Raw genomic sequence first — 15,406 nt, forward strand, 5'->3', positions numbered from 1 at the left:
TAACAACACGTTTGGTTCACGGAATGAATTTGGAGGGAATAAGAATAATATTCCATAAGGAATGAAATAAGTAAGGAATAGAATATAAATTGTATTCTATTGTTTGGTTCACTAAAGGAATAGACTTTAGGAATTGTATTCCAACGTTTGGTTGGTTAAAGAAATAGAAATGGAATATATATTTAAAAGACATAAATACCCTTATACAAAATTATTATTATTATTATTATTATTATTATTATTATTATTACATAAGATTTTTATATAATATTATTCTATAGCAATTGCAATATTAATAAAATGATCTATAAATTATGAAATAAAATATTCATATAAATAACAAAATTTTTTAAGAACATTTAATAATATTCAGAAGAAGAGGTTATGAAGTCTTCATGAAGTCGGTTTGAGATGTGTGTATCACCTTATTTCAAGAGTCTTTCTGCAACAAATTATCATATTCAATAGTCCTAATATTACTATAACAAAATGTGATGAGATTATTCTATGGAGAATACAAGCTCTATACCCCATTCGAAGCAGCCAAAATGATGCAAAGTGGCCACTCACTTCTAGTGCAGCAAGAACACTAAGAACGCAATCACTCATGAGCATCTTTCCACTGGAAAATTCAAGAAGAACATCACTTGGCTGTAAATTACCAACAAATGTTGTATTATGAATGAACCAAATGAGATTTCAAATTCCTGAGCTAAACATGTACTTAGATTACATTTCATTTGTATATTTATTTATTTAAATGTGTATATTGTGAATTATTTGGAAATAGTTATTTATTTTTTGGTATAAAATTTAAAAAATTATACCCAACACTTGATTATTTGTATAATATTTAATTAATCTATATTAAATGTTAATCTTGTTTTAATCGCCTTGATGAGATGATATTATTTATGTTTAATAATATAAAATATATGTATAAATATTTAACAAAAATATGTAAATATATTTTAAGTTTAATTAAGGGTAAAATAGTAAATAAGAAAATTTGCCCGAGAACTCAGGAATAAGTTAATACTAAGGAGGTCTGTTAATAGTTATTACCCTTGTAAGGTAATAGCTCATTCCTAGGAACAATGTTCCTGGGAATAAAAAGCATTACCAAACAAAGGAATATGCTTATTCTTAGGAATGCTATGTCATTCCAGGTCTATTCTGTGAAAAAGTTAATGATAGTAAGGATACAACATGAATAAAATGTATGTATTAGTGCTTAAATATAGTGTTAAACTTGTGTATTGTGTTTTCACTATTGTGCACTCACAATTTCTTTGTAATTTTGCTTATTTTGCCACCACTCCCCACCCCCCTCCCCCCTTTCTCCCTTATAAAATATTAACACATTTAAATAACATAGTTAAATATGATAACTTCATTATGTATATTTTCTTTTACATTTACAAATTATTTAGAATTTTATATACATGGTATTTTTTTTTTAATTTATACGTAATGTATTAATTATTTTAAAAAAAAAAAAGCCTACGGTATTCATCGGCATCGTATGCTTTCCTTAATTATATATATTTTTATAATTCATTTTCATAATAGTTATAAAATCATGCAATTTTATATTTATTTTAATTATATAATTACACGATTATTTTTGTTTATTGAATATTTTTATCTTGTCAAGTCAGGATGTGGGAACTCTCGAGGTGAGGAATTTTTTCTTTTGTGAGCAAGATACGGTATTTTTTATGGTTATAAAATTTTAGAGATTTTTATAGCAAGAAAGTAATCACGAAAATAAGAAATGGGAGGGGTACCACTTGAAGAAGAAACAGCTGTAATGTGTGAACAGTGGGAGGATGCAAATCTTTAGGGCATTTTGGTGAATCCAAGAGTTACTACAAATATCTGAATTCAATTCCTCTATAAAAAAGGGAGAAACTAAAGCCTCAACACTGCAGAAGCCCTTAGACAGATCAAAGCTGCAGAGCTTATGCTCCTCACTCATGGCCTTGCGTCTCACCATTTTCCTACCTCTCATCTTCTTCTTTCTCTGTCTTGCTGCTTATGAGGTATGATCAACTCATTCACATATATATATATATATATATATATATATATATATATACACACACACATAGATATTGATTCAAATGTAGAGAGTGCTTTCCATGTAGCTGGTGCAGATTCACCATCAAATATGCACAAATGCACCACACAGTGTTAAGAAATGTACCACAAAATGCACCACACATAAAAAAATCACCATACCTCACCACACCCAATGGTGCATTTCCAAACATTTGGTAGTGCACTTGTACATATCTAATAGCGACTGACCGCATGATCGCATAGAAAATACTGTCCTCACGAGAACTTGAACTGAGATGAGATCATATACAAACTATATATATGCTTTCCTATATGTTCGCATAAATTTACACTGAATTTTCTGTAATTCACATTTATACTTTTTGAAATTCAATTGTTTATTCCAATTATACGCTTTTAAAGTTTCTCGCTAAAAGTGGACTCAACAAAATTCAAATAAATAAAATATTTAAAAAATCTAGAGAGAACTCAAAAAGTGCATATTTGCAAGTTTACACAGGAAACATAATCAGCCTTTGATCTAAATATTATATATACGATAAATTCTACCTATTATCATTCAAATATTGTAACATTTTTACTTTTACTTGTTAACCATTAGTTTAACTATTTTTTTATTTTCAATTTTTTTAGAATTATTAAACTTAGAAAAGAAAAGATTGAAATACTATCACTTTTATTATATCTTACTCTCTCATAGGAATATTTAAGACATTTTAGACTAAAATTGATGAATCTAAAATATTTGAAAGATTAAAAATGAAATAATTATAGTTAGTAATGAAACTGGAGATGTTAATTCACATATCCACAAAATTCATTGTGCATCAAGGGCATTCTTAATAGCAATTTTTAAATGGTTTTTGCGAAGAACATGATTTATGTGGAGAAGAGAAAGGGAGGAGAAAGAAGAATTGAGGTCTTCTTGCAAAAGGGTGATTTTTTGTGAGTCCCGAGAGAGAGAAAACGGAGAAGAGAAGCACATGGATGTGCGTTTCGCACACTTATAGCGTCCAATCGAGCGTGTGCAGTGCACATACCGACTAGAGAGTCTTGCTGTTTTGGTTTTTTTTTTTTTTTAGTGTTGGACCTACTTTTTTCTCTCTCTCTTTCCTTCTCTTTCTCTCCTCTCTCTCCTAGTTGGCATTTCAAAAACAAAAAAAAAAAATCATTGCTATTGAGGATGCTCAATACAAATGAGTTATACTATATGTTCCTACAAATCTTACTATATTGATACTAGGGACCTTTTTTGTTTTGTTTTGTTTAAAAGAAATTTAAATTAATTGCAATCAGGAAATGACTTAATTCCAGATTTAGTTCTTTTGACAATCACTCATACTTAATTTTAGTCATTGACTTTTAAAGTTATCAAATTTAATTAAAATGTAGTATATTTTGAAACAAATTACATCGTTAGACAATATGCAGTAAAATTGTATTCAATGTTCATTAATATCAAAAACATTATTCACACTCACTCACAATAAATTCCTTGTTTGGCAACCTTGGGGTCGCAATAATTGTATGCGGTGGGAATATATATGTTTTATATTTACTCTCTTTTTTCTAGACATTATTTAATTTGAATAAATTAATGCAATGCAGGTTTCATCTGATCCCAGAATTGAAGGAGCAAGAGAAACAGAGCATGCAAGTCTCAGCCAGGCATTTCACGTGTGTTTCATTCCACTTTCTTGTTTTCTTCTTCCATTTTATTTTATGTTATTTGTTTGGGTTAATTAATATTGCTTTCTTTTCTTGGTTTATTCTTTAAATTTTCGGGTGAATTTTGTTGTTTTTTTGGACCACAAATGATGCTGACAGAATATAATTCACAATTATCTACACTATATTTCAGGTTTTCACCAGAGATAATAGAAGACTCATGGAAGATATGGGTTTGTCTTTTTATCACTATTTATCATTAGAGTGTGAGAGAGAGATTTGCCACCATACAAATAACTATCAATCTAAATTTAGTATTGGTGAAAGTATTAAATTTAGTGGCGGAGATAAAATAAATAAATAAATAAAATTAGTGGGACCAATTATAACATAACCTACAAAAACATCACATTATTTTAGCCTAAACGAATGAGATTTATCAGATTTCTCACAAGAGTATGATGAATAGAAAAACGTTACATCTCTTGGCAAATTATACCATAGACCAGTGCCCACCTTGCATTGTAAATTTTTGTCCAAAATGACATTCAAATTATGCACCTGATCCACAATATAAGATTCACATCTCTTATATCCAACTTTCTTTTGACACTTCCATCATGACAAGTATTTATTAATGGATTGCCGGTGCTATAACAATAAACATAAAGTTTTCAAGTGACAGTTCTCTTGTGAAAGTTGCAACCCCTATTTTTACATTTATTGTTTTGCCCCCCTGTAAAAGGCTAACATTCAATTGAAAATGTGCAGTGCTAAGGCTGTCAAGATATCTGAACCAAGGACACCACCAGGAGGCAAATGTAATGGCCCCAGCAGCAGCCCCAGGTCCAGTACATAATCCAGTTCCCTTGGACTGTGGGGGGTTATGCAGCCATAGATGCAGCCTTCACTCCAGGAAAAATGTGTGCTTGAGGGCTTGTGGGACTTGTTGTGCCAGGTGCAAGTGTGTTCCCCCTGGCACTTCTGGCAATAGGGAGATGTGTGGCAAGTGTTACTCTGAGATGACCACCCATGGAAACAAGCCCAAGTGCCCTTAACTATATTATTGTACTTATTGTCTCTGATCAATAGGAACAGTAGCCCATTCATGGTGTATGGGTGGGTACAAGTGTTTGGATTTGAGAAAGTTGTGTGTCTGTGTTAGAATGTTGCAGTGTTTGTACTTGGGATATGATGTTCTGGTTTTAGAGGTGATGTATGTGTGGATTATGAGGTTGTGCTTTAAATTAACTAGGGAAAATGACACTTTTTCCCCCTATGTTATGTGCATATAGCACTTTTTCCCTCTGTGTTATTAAAGTGGCAGTTTTTCCCCCTGAAATGTTAAATTGACAGTTTTACCCTTAAAAATAATTATTTCATTTATTTTTCTTCTCTAACAAATTATTACTTATATGTATGGATGATCACGATTCGGAAACACTGTATCAATCATACCGAAATAGTATGGACGGTTCTGGTTACGATTCAAAACCAAAAAATAAAATTAAATAATTGTTGAACCATAAACTGGAACTGAACCACAATCATATATAGTGAAAATAATCAAATACTTATTTTGATAAATCTGTACGGTTCGATTTCAATTTCGATTTTGAACCGCCAATCAAAACTTATTTATTTATTTATTTTTATAATTTTATTTATTATTTAAAAATAGTCTTAATTTAAGAGTAAATACCCAAAATGGTCCCTCGACTATAGCTAAATTCACAAATGGTCCTCGACTTATGATTTTAACCAATAACATCCTTAACTTTCGATTTTTGACCCAATTTGGTCCTCCGTTAGTATGCCCGTTTGTTGACCGTGAAATCCGATGACAGATTAGTAATTTCACAAGCTACTAACTTTCTCTTTCTTCTCATTGCTAGGTTTCCGCTCTTCATTGTCCTCAAAATCCTCGTGCCACTAGAACGAAGCGGTTCTTAGTGGCGACATGGATCGGGTCCTCCGACGCAAAGATCTATCGCGGAACTTCAAATCCCTCCCCCTACACGCCTGTTCCTCGCTGCGATCCATATCAGCCTCCTCAGATTCGTCGAGATCAAGCAGCAGCGCCAGGACTTGGGGGCGCTAAAGATGCGTGGAAAGCTTCATCGGCCGGATCTGGCCGTTGAAGAACAACTCGTCGGCGGAGCTCATAGATCCAGCGCAGGCGTCGCCCTCGCCCGCCAACCAGGAAGAGAAGTCGAATTCGAAGGAGGAATTCGCCGCCGCAGCGGTGGCGGAGGCCTTAGAGTGAACAGAAGCGCTGGAAATGAGACTAGTGGTGGAAAGCACGAAGTGCATGGGACTAGCGGGAGCACTGTAGTAAAATCCACAATGAGGTTGGCTGCGGCCTGGGCTAGAGAGGGCGCTCACATACGGAGTGGAGCAACTGCTGTCGATGTCGTCGGAAAACATAGTTGTTTCTTGGCTCATCGCCGCCGCGCCGGAGAAGGCAGTTGGAGTTTCCGGCTCTTCCATTATTTTGTGTGAAAGCTGTTGGATGAAGACAGAATGCAAGTGGATTTTACTACTATAATAATACTCTGTCCTTGGATTTTGTTGACGTCGGAAATGCTCATCGCCGCCGCGCCGGGATTGTTGAGGAAGGCAGAATGCAAGGAGCTTGTGAAATTACTACGATGTCCTCGGATTTCACGGTCAACAAACGGGCATACTAACGGAGGACCAAATTGGGTCAAAAATCGAAAGTTAAGGATGTTATTGGTTAAAATCATAAGTCGATGACCAATTTGTGAATTTAGCTATAGTCAAGGGACCATTTTGGGTATTTACTCTTAATTTAACAATTATTTTATTTTATTTTTTCGATTCCGAATTGTAACCGTAACCGTCCATACTATTTAAGTTCAATTGCTACGGTGTTTGATTAGGTTCATATCGAACCGTAATCTTCCATACATATTAGTAATATAAATGGTTGGAGAATAAAAATAAATCAAATAGTTATTTTACGGCCGGGCAAAAATGTCAATTTAACATTTCAGGGGGGAAAACAACCACTTTTAAAATAACTGAGGGGGAAAAACTACCACTTTAATAACTCAGGGGAAAAAAGTGCTATATGCACATAACTTAGGGGGAAAAAATGTCATTTTCCCAATTAACTACTATGCATTTGTATTAATATTAATAGACTTCCATATCAAACTCCAAAATGGATAAATGATGCCCCGAAATGAGTAGTCGAGTAGGTGGAACATGATTCTCGTGTCAAAATGTTATGAGTTCGATTATTACCAACACCGTCTCAGTCAAACTTGTCACATAGGATTTTCTTTCTTGTGTGATTTGCAGACACGTAGTTTACCTTTGAATAGTGGTTGCAGAGCAGTTTCCCTAGTCACCCAAAAAAAGAAAAGGGCAAATGACCATACTATGGGATGTTAATGCAGGAGAAATGGTTTTCTTGAACCTAGTTAATGAATGGTCAAGCTATCATGAACTATCAGTCATTTATTCATTTACTGGTTTGCAAGAATGTGAACAAAGTCTGCACTTAAGAGTTAAGACTTCCAAATAATGCATTAATTTTACTTTAATCTAATATGACATCTACACAGTAAACATCCCTTCTTCATTAAAGACCAAAACTGAGTGATAACAAACAAAAGAATTCAGAAACAAGAAGATTTTAACTCCATAAATAGTTGGCTATCATGCTAAGACCTCTAAGGCAATGTATTCCATTGGAACACTAATGAATATATAGATATAATAAATGACAGATCAATATTTACAGAATAGATAGCATGGCTAACAGCAACCGGTGATATACACTTTTACAACTAAAGGGGCAAGCAACTATTGATGTGACGCAAAGAACTTGTACTAAAAACAGAGCCAAACAGATACAGATAGGATGAACACTTCAAACTACATTGAAATTTAATATGTATCTGCTCAGATGAAGCATGCATTTCTTTATATTTGTCTAGCACATCTATCAGGTTTGCCACATCGAGGAAAAATTAACAAATTATAGAAATTATTAGAGAGCATGATCAAAATTCTGTGTCATTGAGCATACACTGCCCTATAGCAGCTTGTGAATGAATGTATCAAATATGCTGGATTGATCTGCAATTCTTCAACTAAATGTTACAACTGAATCACCCAACACTAATTAGAAAATTTATCATCGTCTTCTACATCTTTTTATCTTTGATACAAGATGGATATAGCGCCCCTTATCCACCATCTGTCTTATTACTTGATGGGCTTCTGAAAGCTTTCCAGCATTCCGCAAGCAACTCACTAGAGTACTATACACATGAAAATTCGGATTGCATCCCTTCGACTCCATTTCTTTCAACATAAGGCAAGCGTCCTCGAATTTCCCTGTCATGCAAAGCCCACGGATCATGGAGTTGTAGGTAAACGCATTTGGTAGCTGCCCCTTGCTTATCATCTCAGCAAAAAGCTCTTCGGCTTTATCAAAATTCCCAGCCACAACATAACCTGTTATCATCACGGTGTAACAGACAACATCAGGAAAGCAGCCTTGCTTTATCATCTCGTCGAAAAAGTATTTGCACGCATCCAAGTTGCCAGCTCGACTGAGCCCATCAATCAGAGTTGTAAAGTGGAGAGCGCTAGGATCACATCCAACTTCCTTCATGTGGTTCAAAAGATTAAGAGCTGCTAGTGGTTTGTCCCCTTTTCCAAGAATGTGAAGAAGGAGATTGAATGTATGAAAATCAGGTGAAAACCCATTTCTTTCCATTTCATCAAGTAATCTGTGAAACTGATATAGTTTTCCCAGCCTGTACTTTGTACACAGGAGTACATTATAAGTTAAAACGTCAGGGGAATAACCTTCAACCAACATCTGCTGATATACCCATTCAATCAACTTGTAATTATTTACAGCCAAAAGAGTATGTAGAATTGCATTAAATGAATGCTTGAATGGCCTATAGTTAAATGTCTTTGTCTTAATAAACCTTTGCACTACTTTTCTAGCTAATCCCGCATCACCACAAGTACATATCAATATGTTGAAAGTACGAGCAGTTGTTGGGTAACCTTTCTCGATCATCTCATCTACTAGTGCCCACACGGCCTTGAATTCCCCTGCCTCAGAAAAAATTTTCATCATTAAATGGTATGAATTTGCAGTGTGCATATAGTTTTCCCGCTTACCAGACCATTCAAAGAACATGTACCCCATCTGGGCACAACTTTTCTTATTCACATAATTTGCCGTTTTCAATATCCCTAAGAGAACTTCCCTCACTAGAAGGCCAGTAAGCCTAACATGCAAATCATCTAAGGCTGCTTTTGCATCAAACCGGGGATCACCTCTATGAAGAATTCCAAGAATCATCTGAGCCTCACTTCTAAAATTGCCAACAAAATTTGTCCTTGTGGGAAAGTTTTTATGGGAATGGTCTTCAGGAAATCCATTAACACCCATGGAACCATGTGACACATCGGAATTTAGCTTCTCCTCAAAACTGTGATCAAAATTCGGACTTTTCCAACTTTCATTCAAATGGTACTCTATGCTTCCAAGCCCATTAACTAAACTATCCCCAATTGAAAAACTGCTAAAACAACAAAAGCCCTGGAAAACCCTTTGACCAAAAGAGCTGCAGAGTACATGAATTGATAGTTTGGAAAAATGGGGCATACCCTCTATCTCAGTACTCTCCAAAACGGCATAGAAATAATCATCAAACGGAAACCCCGAAAGAACAAGTAAGGATTCGAACAATGTAATGTATGCATTGAAAAAATACTCTTATCTTTCTTGGTATTTGGATTCGATGAGATCCAAAGTGAAATGACTAGGGTTTTTAGGGGTTTTTGGTTTTAATAAGGACCAACGAATTACCTGGTGAAATCGGGGTTTGTATTGCGGGTCAATTTGTCGTCATTATCGAGTCATGAGCTTCTGGTTCCTCAGTTCTGCTTAAAGATTGAAGATGGCGAGGCTGGTTCATGCATATCGCCACAGAGCAGAAATGAAAAATTCGACCTTTACCTCCAAGTCCAAATTTCCAACCAATAGTTACAACCATTTGTATCAGTTAAAAGAGTCCTTAAAAATATATAATTACACTTCGTCCAAAGTTGAATGGGCACTACTCCAATACTATTCTAATTTTTTTTTAATAAAAAAAATTATATGTTTATAAAAATTCAAAATTAATCTTTTAACTTCATATATTAATAGCCTTGTTTTTATTTTGCCTTAGCTTAGGGGTGTAAACGAGCTGAGCTCGAGCTCATTAAGAAAGGCTCGGTTCGAGCTCCGCAATTTTCGAGCTGCTTGAGTTCGGCTCGAGCAGCTCAATTGTTCGAGCTCGAGTTCAGGCTTAGACTTGAGTTCAAGTTCGATTTTGAGTTCGAATTTAACTAGTTTGATTTTAAATTCATGTTTCAATTAAAAATAAAAAATATATGTGTATATATATAGAGCTTGTGAGCGACTCGACGAGTCACCTCGCGCTCGACTCGATTATTAAACGAGCCGTTCGAGTTTGGCTCGAGCTCGAATTTGACAGAGCGGCTCGGTTCATTTATACCCTTACCTTAGCTTATAAAATGATAAGACTAGCCATGGATATAGAGAATAATGTCCATAATTATTTATTTATTTACAACATATGTGTCCTAAAAGCACCAACCCATTTACTTCATATTTTTGAATTGTTTTCCATTCTTTTAGTTTTTCTTTTTTTTTTTTTTTGCTTACTCAATTTTGAAGAAAATAATATTATAAATTATACATAAAAATTCAAACCGGTAATGCTAAATACTTAAAAGATAACAAAAAATTAACAAATAAATTACATTAATTTAGATTAAATTATTGTAATTAAACTTTACAAAAAATTTGAGACCAGAGCCAAGAAGAAAGAAAAGGAAATGAGATGAGAAAAAAAATCAAATATTCAGAAATCAGTACTAGTAGAAGATGAAAGTTTCAAGTGCAGAAACCCTGAGAAAATGGTCAAAGACTTGTGCATTTTTCACTTCTCATCCATTCAGAACTTAAAGTCAAAATTCTGATATTGTCCCTTCAAATATCTTGTTAGGCTGTAACCAAGAACCTGCAAGTGAATCGAAATATATGTTATGAAAGGTTATGATGCGACATGAACAATCATGTATAGTTCAGGGTGTGGGATGACACTTTAGTCATGATAATAATAAAGGTTGGATAGAAAAAATAATAATAGGGAGAAATTAAAGGCAGGAGGGTTCATGGCTATTCATAACTCAAGAAAGTACATTCTATTCATAAGGAATTGGATTTGAATATTGTATTGATAACATCCATAACAGGTTCAAATAAAGAAACACAGATTAAGTACTTGGTATGCATGTTGTTTAGGTGTGGTGTTAAGGAAACAATATAATGAACAAGAAAACATATATGCAACTATATATGGCCTATCCACTTACAGATCAGAACTGAATTAAGAGTGTCTAGGCTTCTTTTGAACATGAACTTCCACTATGGCCTCATCTCTTCTTTGTGTTAGCCATTTCACTATGTTCACCAATATCTTCCACTTCTTCAACACTTTTCCATTAGCGACACTACCATCCCGAGGTTCATTGCTGGCTCGACTCGCCTCATTAGCTTGCCATTCAAACGACAACGCCATTAGTTCATCTGTGTTCCAAGGACAGGTAGTAGAACCGAAATCATTTGCACGAGAACCAGCTCCATCTTCTTTAATGTGAAACACTACATTTTCATGATGCAACTCTTTAATCATAATTTCGATGAAACTTTTGGACCTCGATAGCTTAGGAAACTTTTGCTCAAGTGATGTCAGCTCATCGAAACACTCGACCTCCTCCTCCCAATGTTCATAGGCAGATGCTAACAATTGGGGGGCATTAGCCTGTGACAAATCCAAACCAACAAGTGAGGGATAGTAATAATAATGAATTGATCCAAGCGAACATAAAATAAAACTCCCAAATTAACCTACCTTTTCATCTTGTGAGAGCTCATCAGCGGGTATATATTGTGATTGCAGAATTAACCCAAGCACTTGACCAAAAATGTTAAAGACCACCCCTTTGTTTCGATGAGAATTGGTATGGTAATATATCTTATTGCTGTTGCATCTTTTAGCATTGTTCAGTGTTTCTTCGAAAGCACTTGGCTTCATACGAAGTGTCTGGACATGAAAAACAAAACAAAAGCTTATCCCAATTAAGATAGAAAGACAAAATATACTATACGAAAGCCCAAATTAGGTATGAAGTTGAGGAAATTAAAGACTAAACAAGATATATACTCTTTCAAGAAGCATAGGATCTCTGAGGTGTAGAATCAGAAAATCTTCCACTGTGAGAACTCTTTTCTCTTGTAGACGGCAATATGTGTGCCTGCCAATGTGCACTAACCGCCACACATCATCAGATAGAGACGGCGTAAAATGCTTCGCATTACCTGCACACGAAGTTTATAGAGTTTGAGGATGCAATTTGACTAAACAAAAATGATAGATAGATAATGAAGAATCTTAGCTTCTACTTACGCAGGATGTGTTTATCCTTGACAACAAAGGGCTCTGTGATTGCTTCTTGAATTCGAGTAGCACCACGAGAACGGTCATCAGTAACATGTGCCCCGAGCCTGTACCGAGTGTTCTTCATATGACTTGCAGTGTGTCTGAATTTAACATTGTGCACATCGCCAACACCTTTATCTAGTTTCACAACAACACGTTCTGTAAGAAGAGAGCTCGATCTCGTACGGAGAGAATTTCTTAACGTTTCCCTTTCTCTCACAATGCTGTCAATGAATTCTCGAGCTGTCCAACTATCATTTCCACCAGCACCAAACTCAAACTTGAGCACAACAATTTCCACTTCTAGAGAGGCATTAGGTCCAGAGTCCACAATATTTCCAGTGATATCGTCAAACAAAGCCACCCGAAAAGGACAACCACCTTCTCCTTTGATTTCCACTCCGGTATAAATGGGAGAAACAACCGCCTTTTCTATAAACTTGAGCTTCAAGGTTCTCGGGTTTGAAGTGGCCCGTATCTCATCCTCCAGGTTCCTGAGATCGAGGACAAGGAGGTGTCAGATATAGCTTTACCATTTAAACCTTAAACCACATTCTAAATGGATTAAGGATTGTAGATAATCAAATTCCTCACCTCTGAACAACTGACAGCTTGCTTTCAAGTACCTCTTGTACCTAGGAAAACATGTTGAAGAGAAGGTATTTGAAGTAAATTTACGCATAGTATAAAGAATCATTGCCATAATTATGTAATTGGACAGTTAAAATAATCCATCTGTAGAGCTTTTGGCATATATATTATGAGGACTAAGATACTTAGGACACAACAATTATGACACAGCATGCAATTACTGAATCAACCAGGATTCAGATTCAAGAAAGGTTTGGAATCTGACAGTCACAATTGTATGAACAAACAGAACATATCTTACATCATATCCCAGAGAAGTTAGATGTTTCTTAGATAGATAGATAGACCATAATGTATTAATGTTCGTTTGTCAGAACACAACATCAAGTTATTCATACAATCTTAAAGGTAAGGACTAAAAAAAAGGGAAAATGACTGAAATGATCCAAAATGGAGAAAAAGAGACCAAAATAGGACACTTTTCAAAATTGTACAATATAGGAAAAAACTCATTTAGGACATGAGTTTCTTGTCAGAAACGCAAGTCGCAAATGAGTTTTTTATGCTTTTTTTTTTTAAACTAAAGTATAAATACGAGAAACGGCGATGATTGAGGAACACATGTGCTCGTATTTATACAAGAATCATATTTTAGCTAAAAAAAAAAATCATTTTGAATTTTTGAGAAACTAGTTTGTGACTTGGGTTTCTTACAAGAAATTCAAGTCCCAAATGAGTTTTTCCTTCCCTATATTGTACAACTTTGAAAAGTGTCCTATTTTGATATCTTCTTCTCCATTTTGGATCATTTTTGTCAAAAATCCAAAAAAAAACATGTCCACTTCCTTAACAAATCTAAGAAGTAAAGCCCAAAAGGGACCTTTTGATACTGACAGGAATAGGGTTATGTACATCATGATGCCCTGCCGGTCCATGTATTTTTATAGTTTTTTTTTTTAGTACATCAAAGGCCAAAGGGGAACGAAGATTTGAATCCAAGCCAAATGGATGAACCCCAAAATTTAGCACCAAAAGGTGATGGCTGGTAACACTAGATTGGAATCCTTTCTAGTTTCTACACACCAATCCAATCTTTCAAGGGGAAGATCAGATGATTATAAATAGGGTTCTAGGCCAGATCAAACTTTATATATATTTTATTAAACTTTTTGTACAAAAACCAAAAGTGATAGTACTAAAGAGGTTAATCCTACATATATGCTAGTTTACCACAAGGCTAAACTTAACCCCATAATTTAGCACAAAAAGGTGCATGATGGTAACACCAGATTAGAAGTCTTTCTACACCTACACCAATCCAATCCAATCTTTTAAAGGGGAAGCTAAGATGATTATAGGTTTATAGGCCAAAGCATTAAAAAGAAAACAGTAGAATGATTTTGGAGCAGAAAATCCAAGTGAAAATGATAAGCTCTCAATCCATATGCAAATATGTACTGGTATATATTAGACATAAATTAAATATAGGTTTAAAGGGATGGGAGGACATAAAAATTAAAGTACTTACAACAGTACGAAACAAATCCTTAATCACAGGCTTCAATTCTTGGTCAAATGTCTCAATGACTACTGCCCTTAGCAGATCCTTCAATCTGCTATTACACACATAAGTAAAGAAAAAAAAACAAGAATTTGTTACTGAAAATGTAATAGAAATGCTGCAAACTTAACCAAGAAAGAAGGGATGGAGTTCGGTTCTGACCAAAAAACAAAGATTAGCAATTGATTGAATATCCACTACCTTAAATGAAAAAGACAAAGACTTTAGGAGTTGACTTACTGTGGCAGTAGTACAGTATTGGGTACCAGCTCAGCATCTGAACTAGCTACAATAATGCTCTGCAAAAATGCTTCAAGATTATTATTAGACATTTTGGTGGTATTGATTGATAGGAATGATTAAAGCTTGATTTGGGATTCAAACAACGATACAACTAACTGTTGTGATTTTATGGAAACGTTTTTTGGGGTATATATAGAAAAGAGGGGGAGAAAAAATAAGGAAGAAAAGGCAACTGCCCAGGAAATTATACAATATAACTCCTTACATACTACTAGGAACCGTCCTGAGTTGTCAGCGCCTACACTTTTTCACCTAAAACTATATATATATGCTATTGTTATTCGTTCAACGCTCTCATGCTTGCCCTTTCTTCCTTTTCTACCACCAAAAATCATTCCATTAAGTAACAGCCATTATATTTCTAATTAGTATTATATTTTCTAGCATAAGTATTATATTTTTTAGTATAAATATTACATTTTCAACTTGATTAACATGTCTCACAGGCAAAGATCCGTAAAACGGTCTCAGGCAAATTTTTACCTTTTCATCATTACATGATGATTTTTTTTCTTTTAATTATAAGTGAAAAAGACAGAGTTTATTTAAGAGGTGACTTTCTTGGCAATACGAGATATATATATATATATATATATATGCTTTGCCCCCCCCCCCCCCCCCCCCC

The 15,406-nt window shown here is 34.7% G+C and overlaps 3 protein-coding genes across 4 annotated transcripts; 1 reads left to right on the top strand and 2 right to left on the bottom strand.

The window, feature by feature from the left end:
- Positions 1-1,890: 1,890 nt before the first annotated feature.
- Positions 1,891-5,095, top strand: LOC116009590 (gibberellin-regulated protein 13-like). The gene is made up of 4 exons (XM_031248762.1): positions 1,891-2,045; positions 3,694-3,762; positions 3,947-3,986; positions 4,525-5,095. The coding sequence occupies exons 1-4, from the start codon at positions 1,980-1,982 to the stop codon at positions 4,809-4,811; spliced, it is 462 nt and encodes a 153-aa protein (XP_031104622.1). The 5' UTR covers positions 1,891-1,979; the 3' UTR covers positions 4,812-5,095.
- Positions 5,096-7,518: 2,423 nt separating this feature from the next.
- On the bottom strand, positions 7,519-9,784 carry LOC116006459 (pentatricopeptide repeat-containing protein At3g60050-like). The gene has a single exon (XM_031246829.1). It carries the CDS (start codon positions 9,416-9,418, stop codon positions 7,922-7,924), a length of 1,497 nt encoding a protein of 498 aa, XP_031102689.1. The 5' UTR covers positions 9,419-9,784; the 3' UTR covers positions 7,519-7,921.
- A 784-nt stretch (positions 9,785-10,568) lies between these two features.
- On the bottom strand, positions 10,569-14,905 carry LOC116011249 (calmodulin-binding protein 60 A-like). 2 transcript variants are annotated; one of them, XM_031250795.1, is made up of 8 exons: positions 14,719-14,905; positions 14,446-14,530; positions 12,921-12,961; positions 12,294-12,820; positions 12,051-12,205; positions 11,739-11,930; positions 11,200-11,648; positions 10,569-10,844 (listed from the first exon to the last, which is right to left on the bottom strand). In XM_031250795.1, the coding sequence occupies exons 1-7, from the start codon at positions 14,808-14,810 to the stop codon at positions 11,214-11,216; spliced, it is 1,527 nt and encodes a 508-aa protein (XP_031106655.1). In that variant the 5' UTR covers positions 14,811-14,905; the 3' UTR covers positions 10,569-10,844; positions 11,200-11,213. The 2 variants fall into 2 exon arrangements, with proteins under 2 accessions (XP_031106655.1, XP_031106654.1); XM_031250794.1 differs by having other exon boundaries at positions 14,446-14,533.
- Between the last annotated feature and the right edge of the window lie 501 nt (positions 14,906-15,406).

The sequence above is a fragment of the Ipomoea triloba genome, chromosome 2 (genome assembly GCF_003576645.1).
Source record: "Ipomoea triloba cultivar NCNSP0323 chromosome 2, ASM357664v1".
Classification (NCBI taxonomy): Eukaryota; Viridiplantae; Streptophyta; class Magnoliopsida; order Solanales; family Convolvulaceae; genus Ipomoea; species Ipomoea triloba.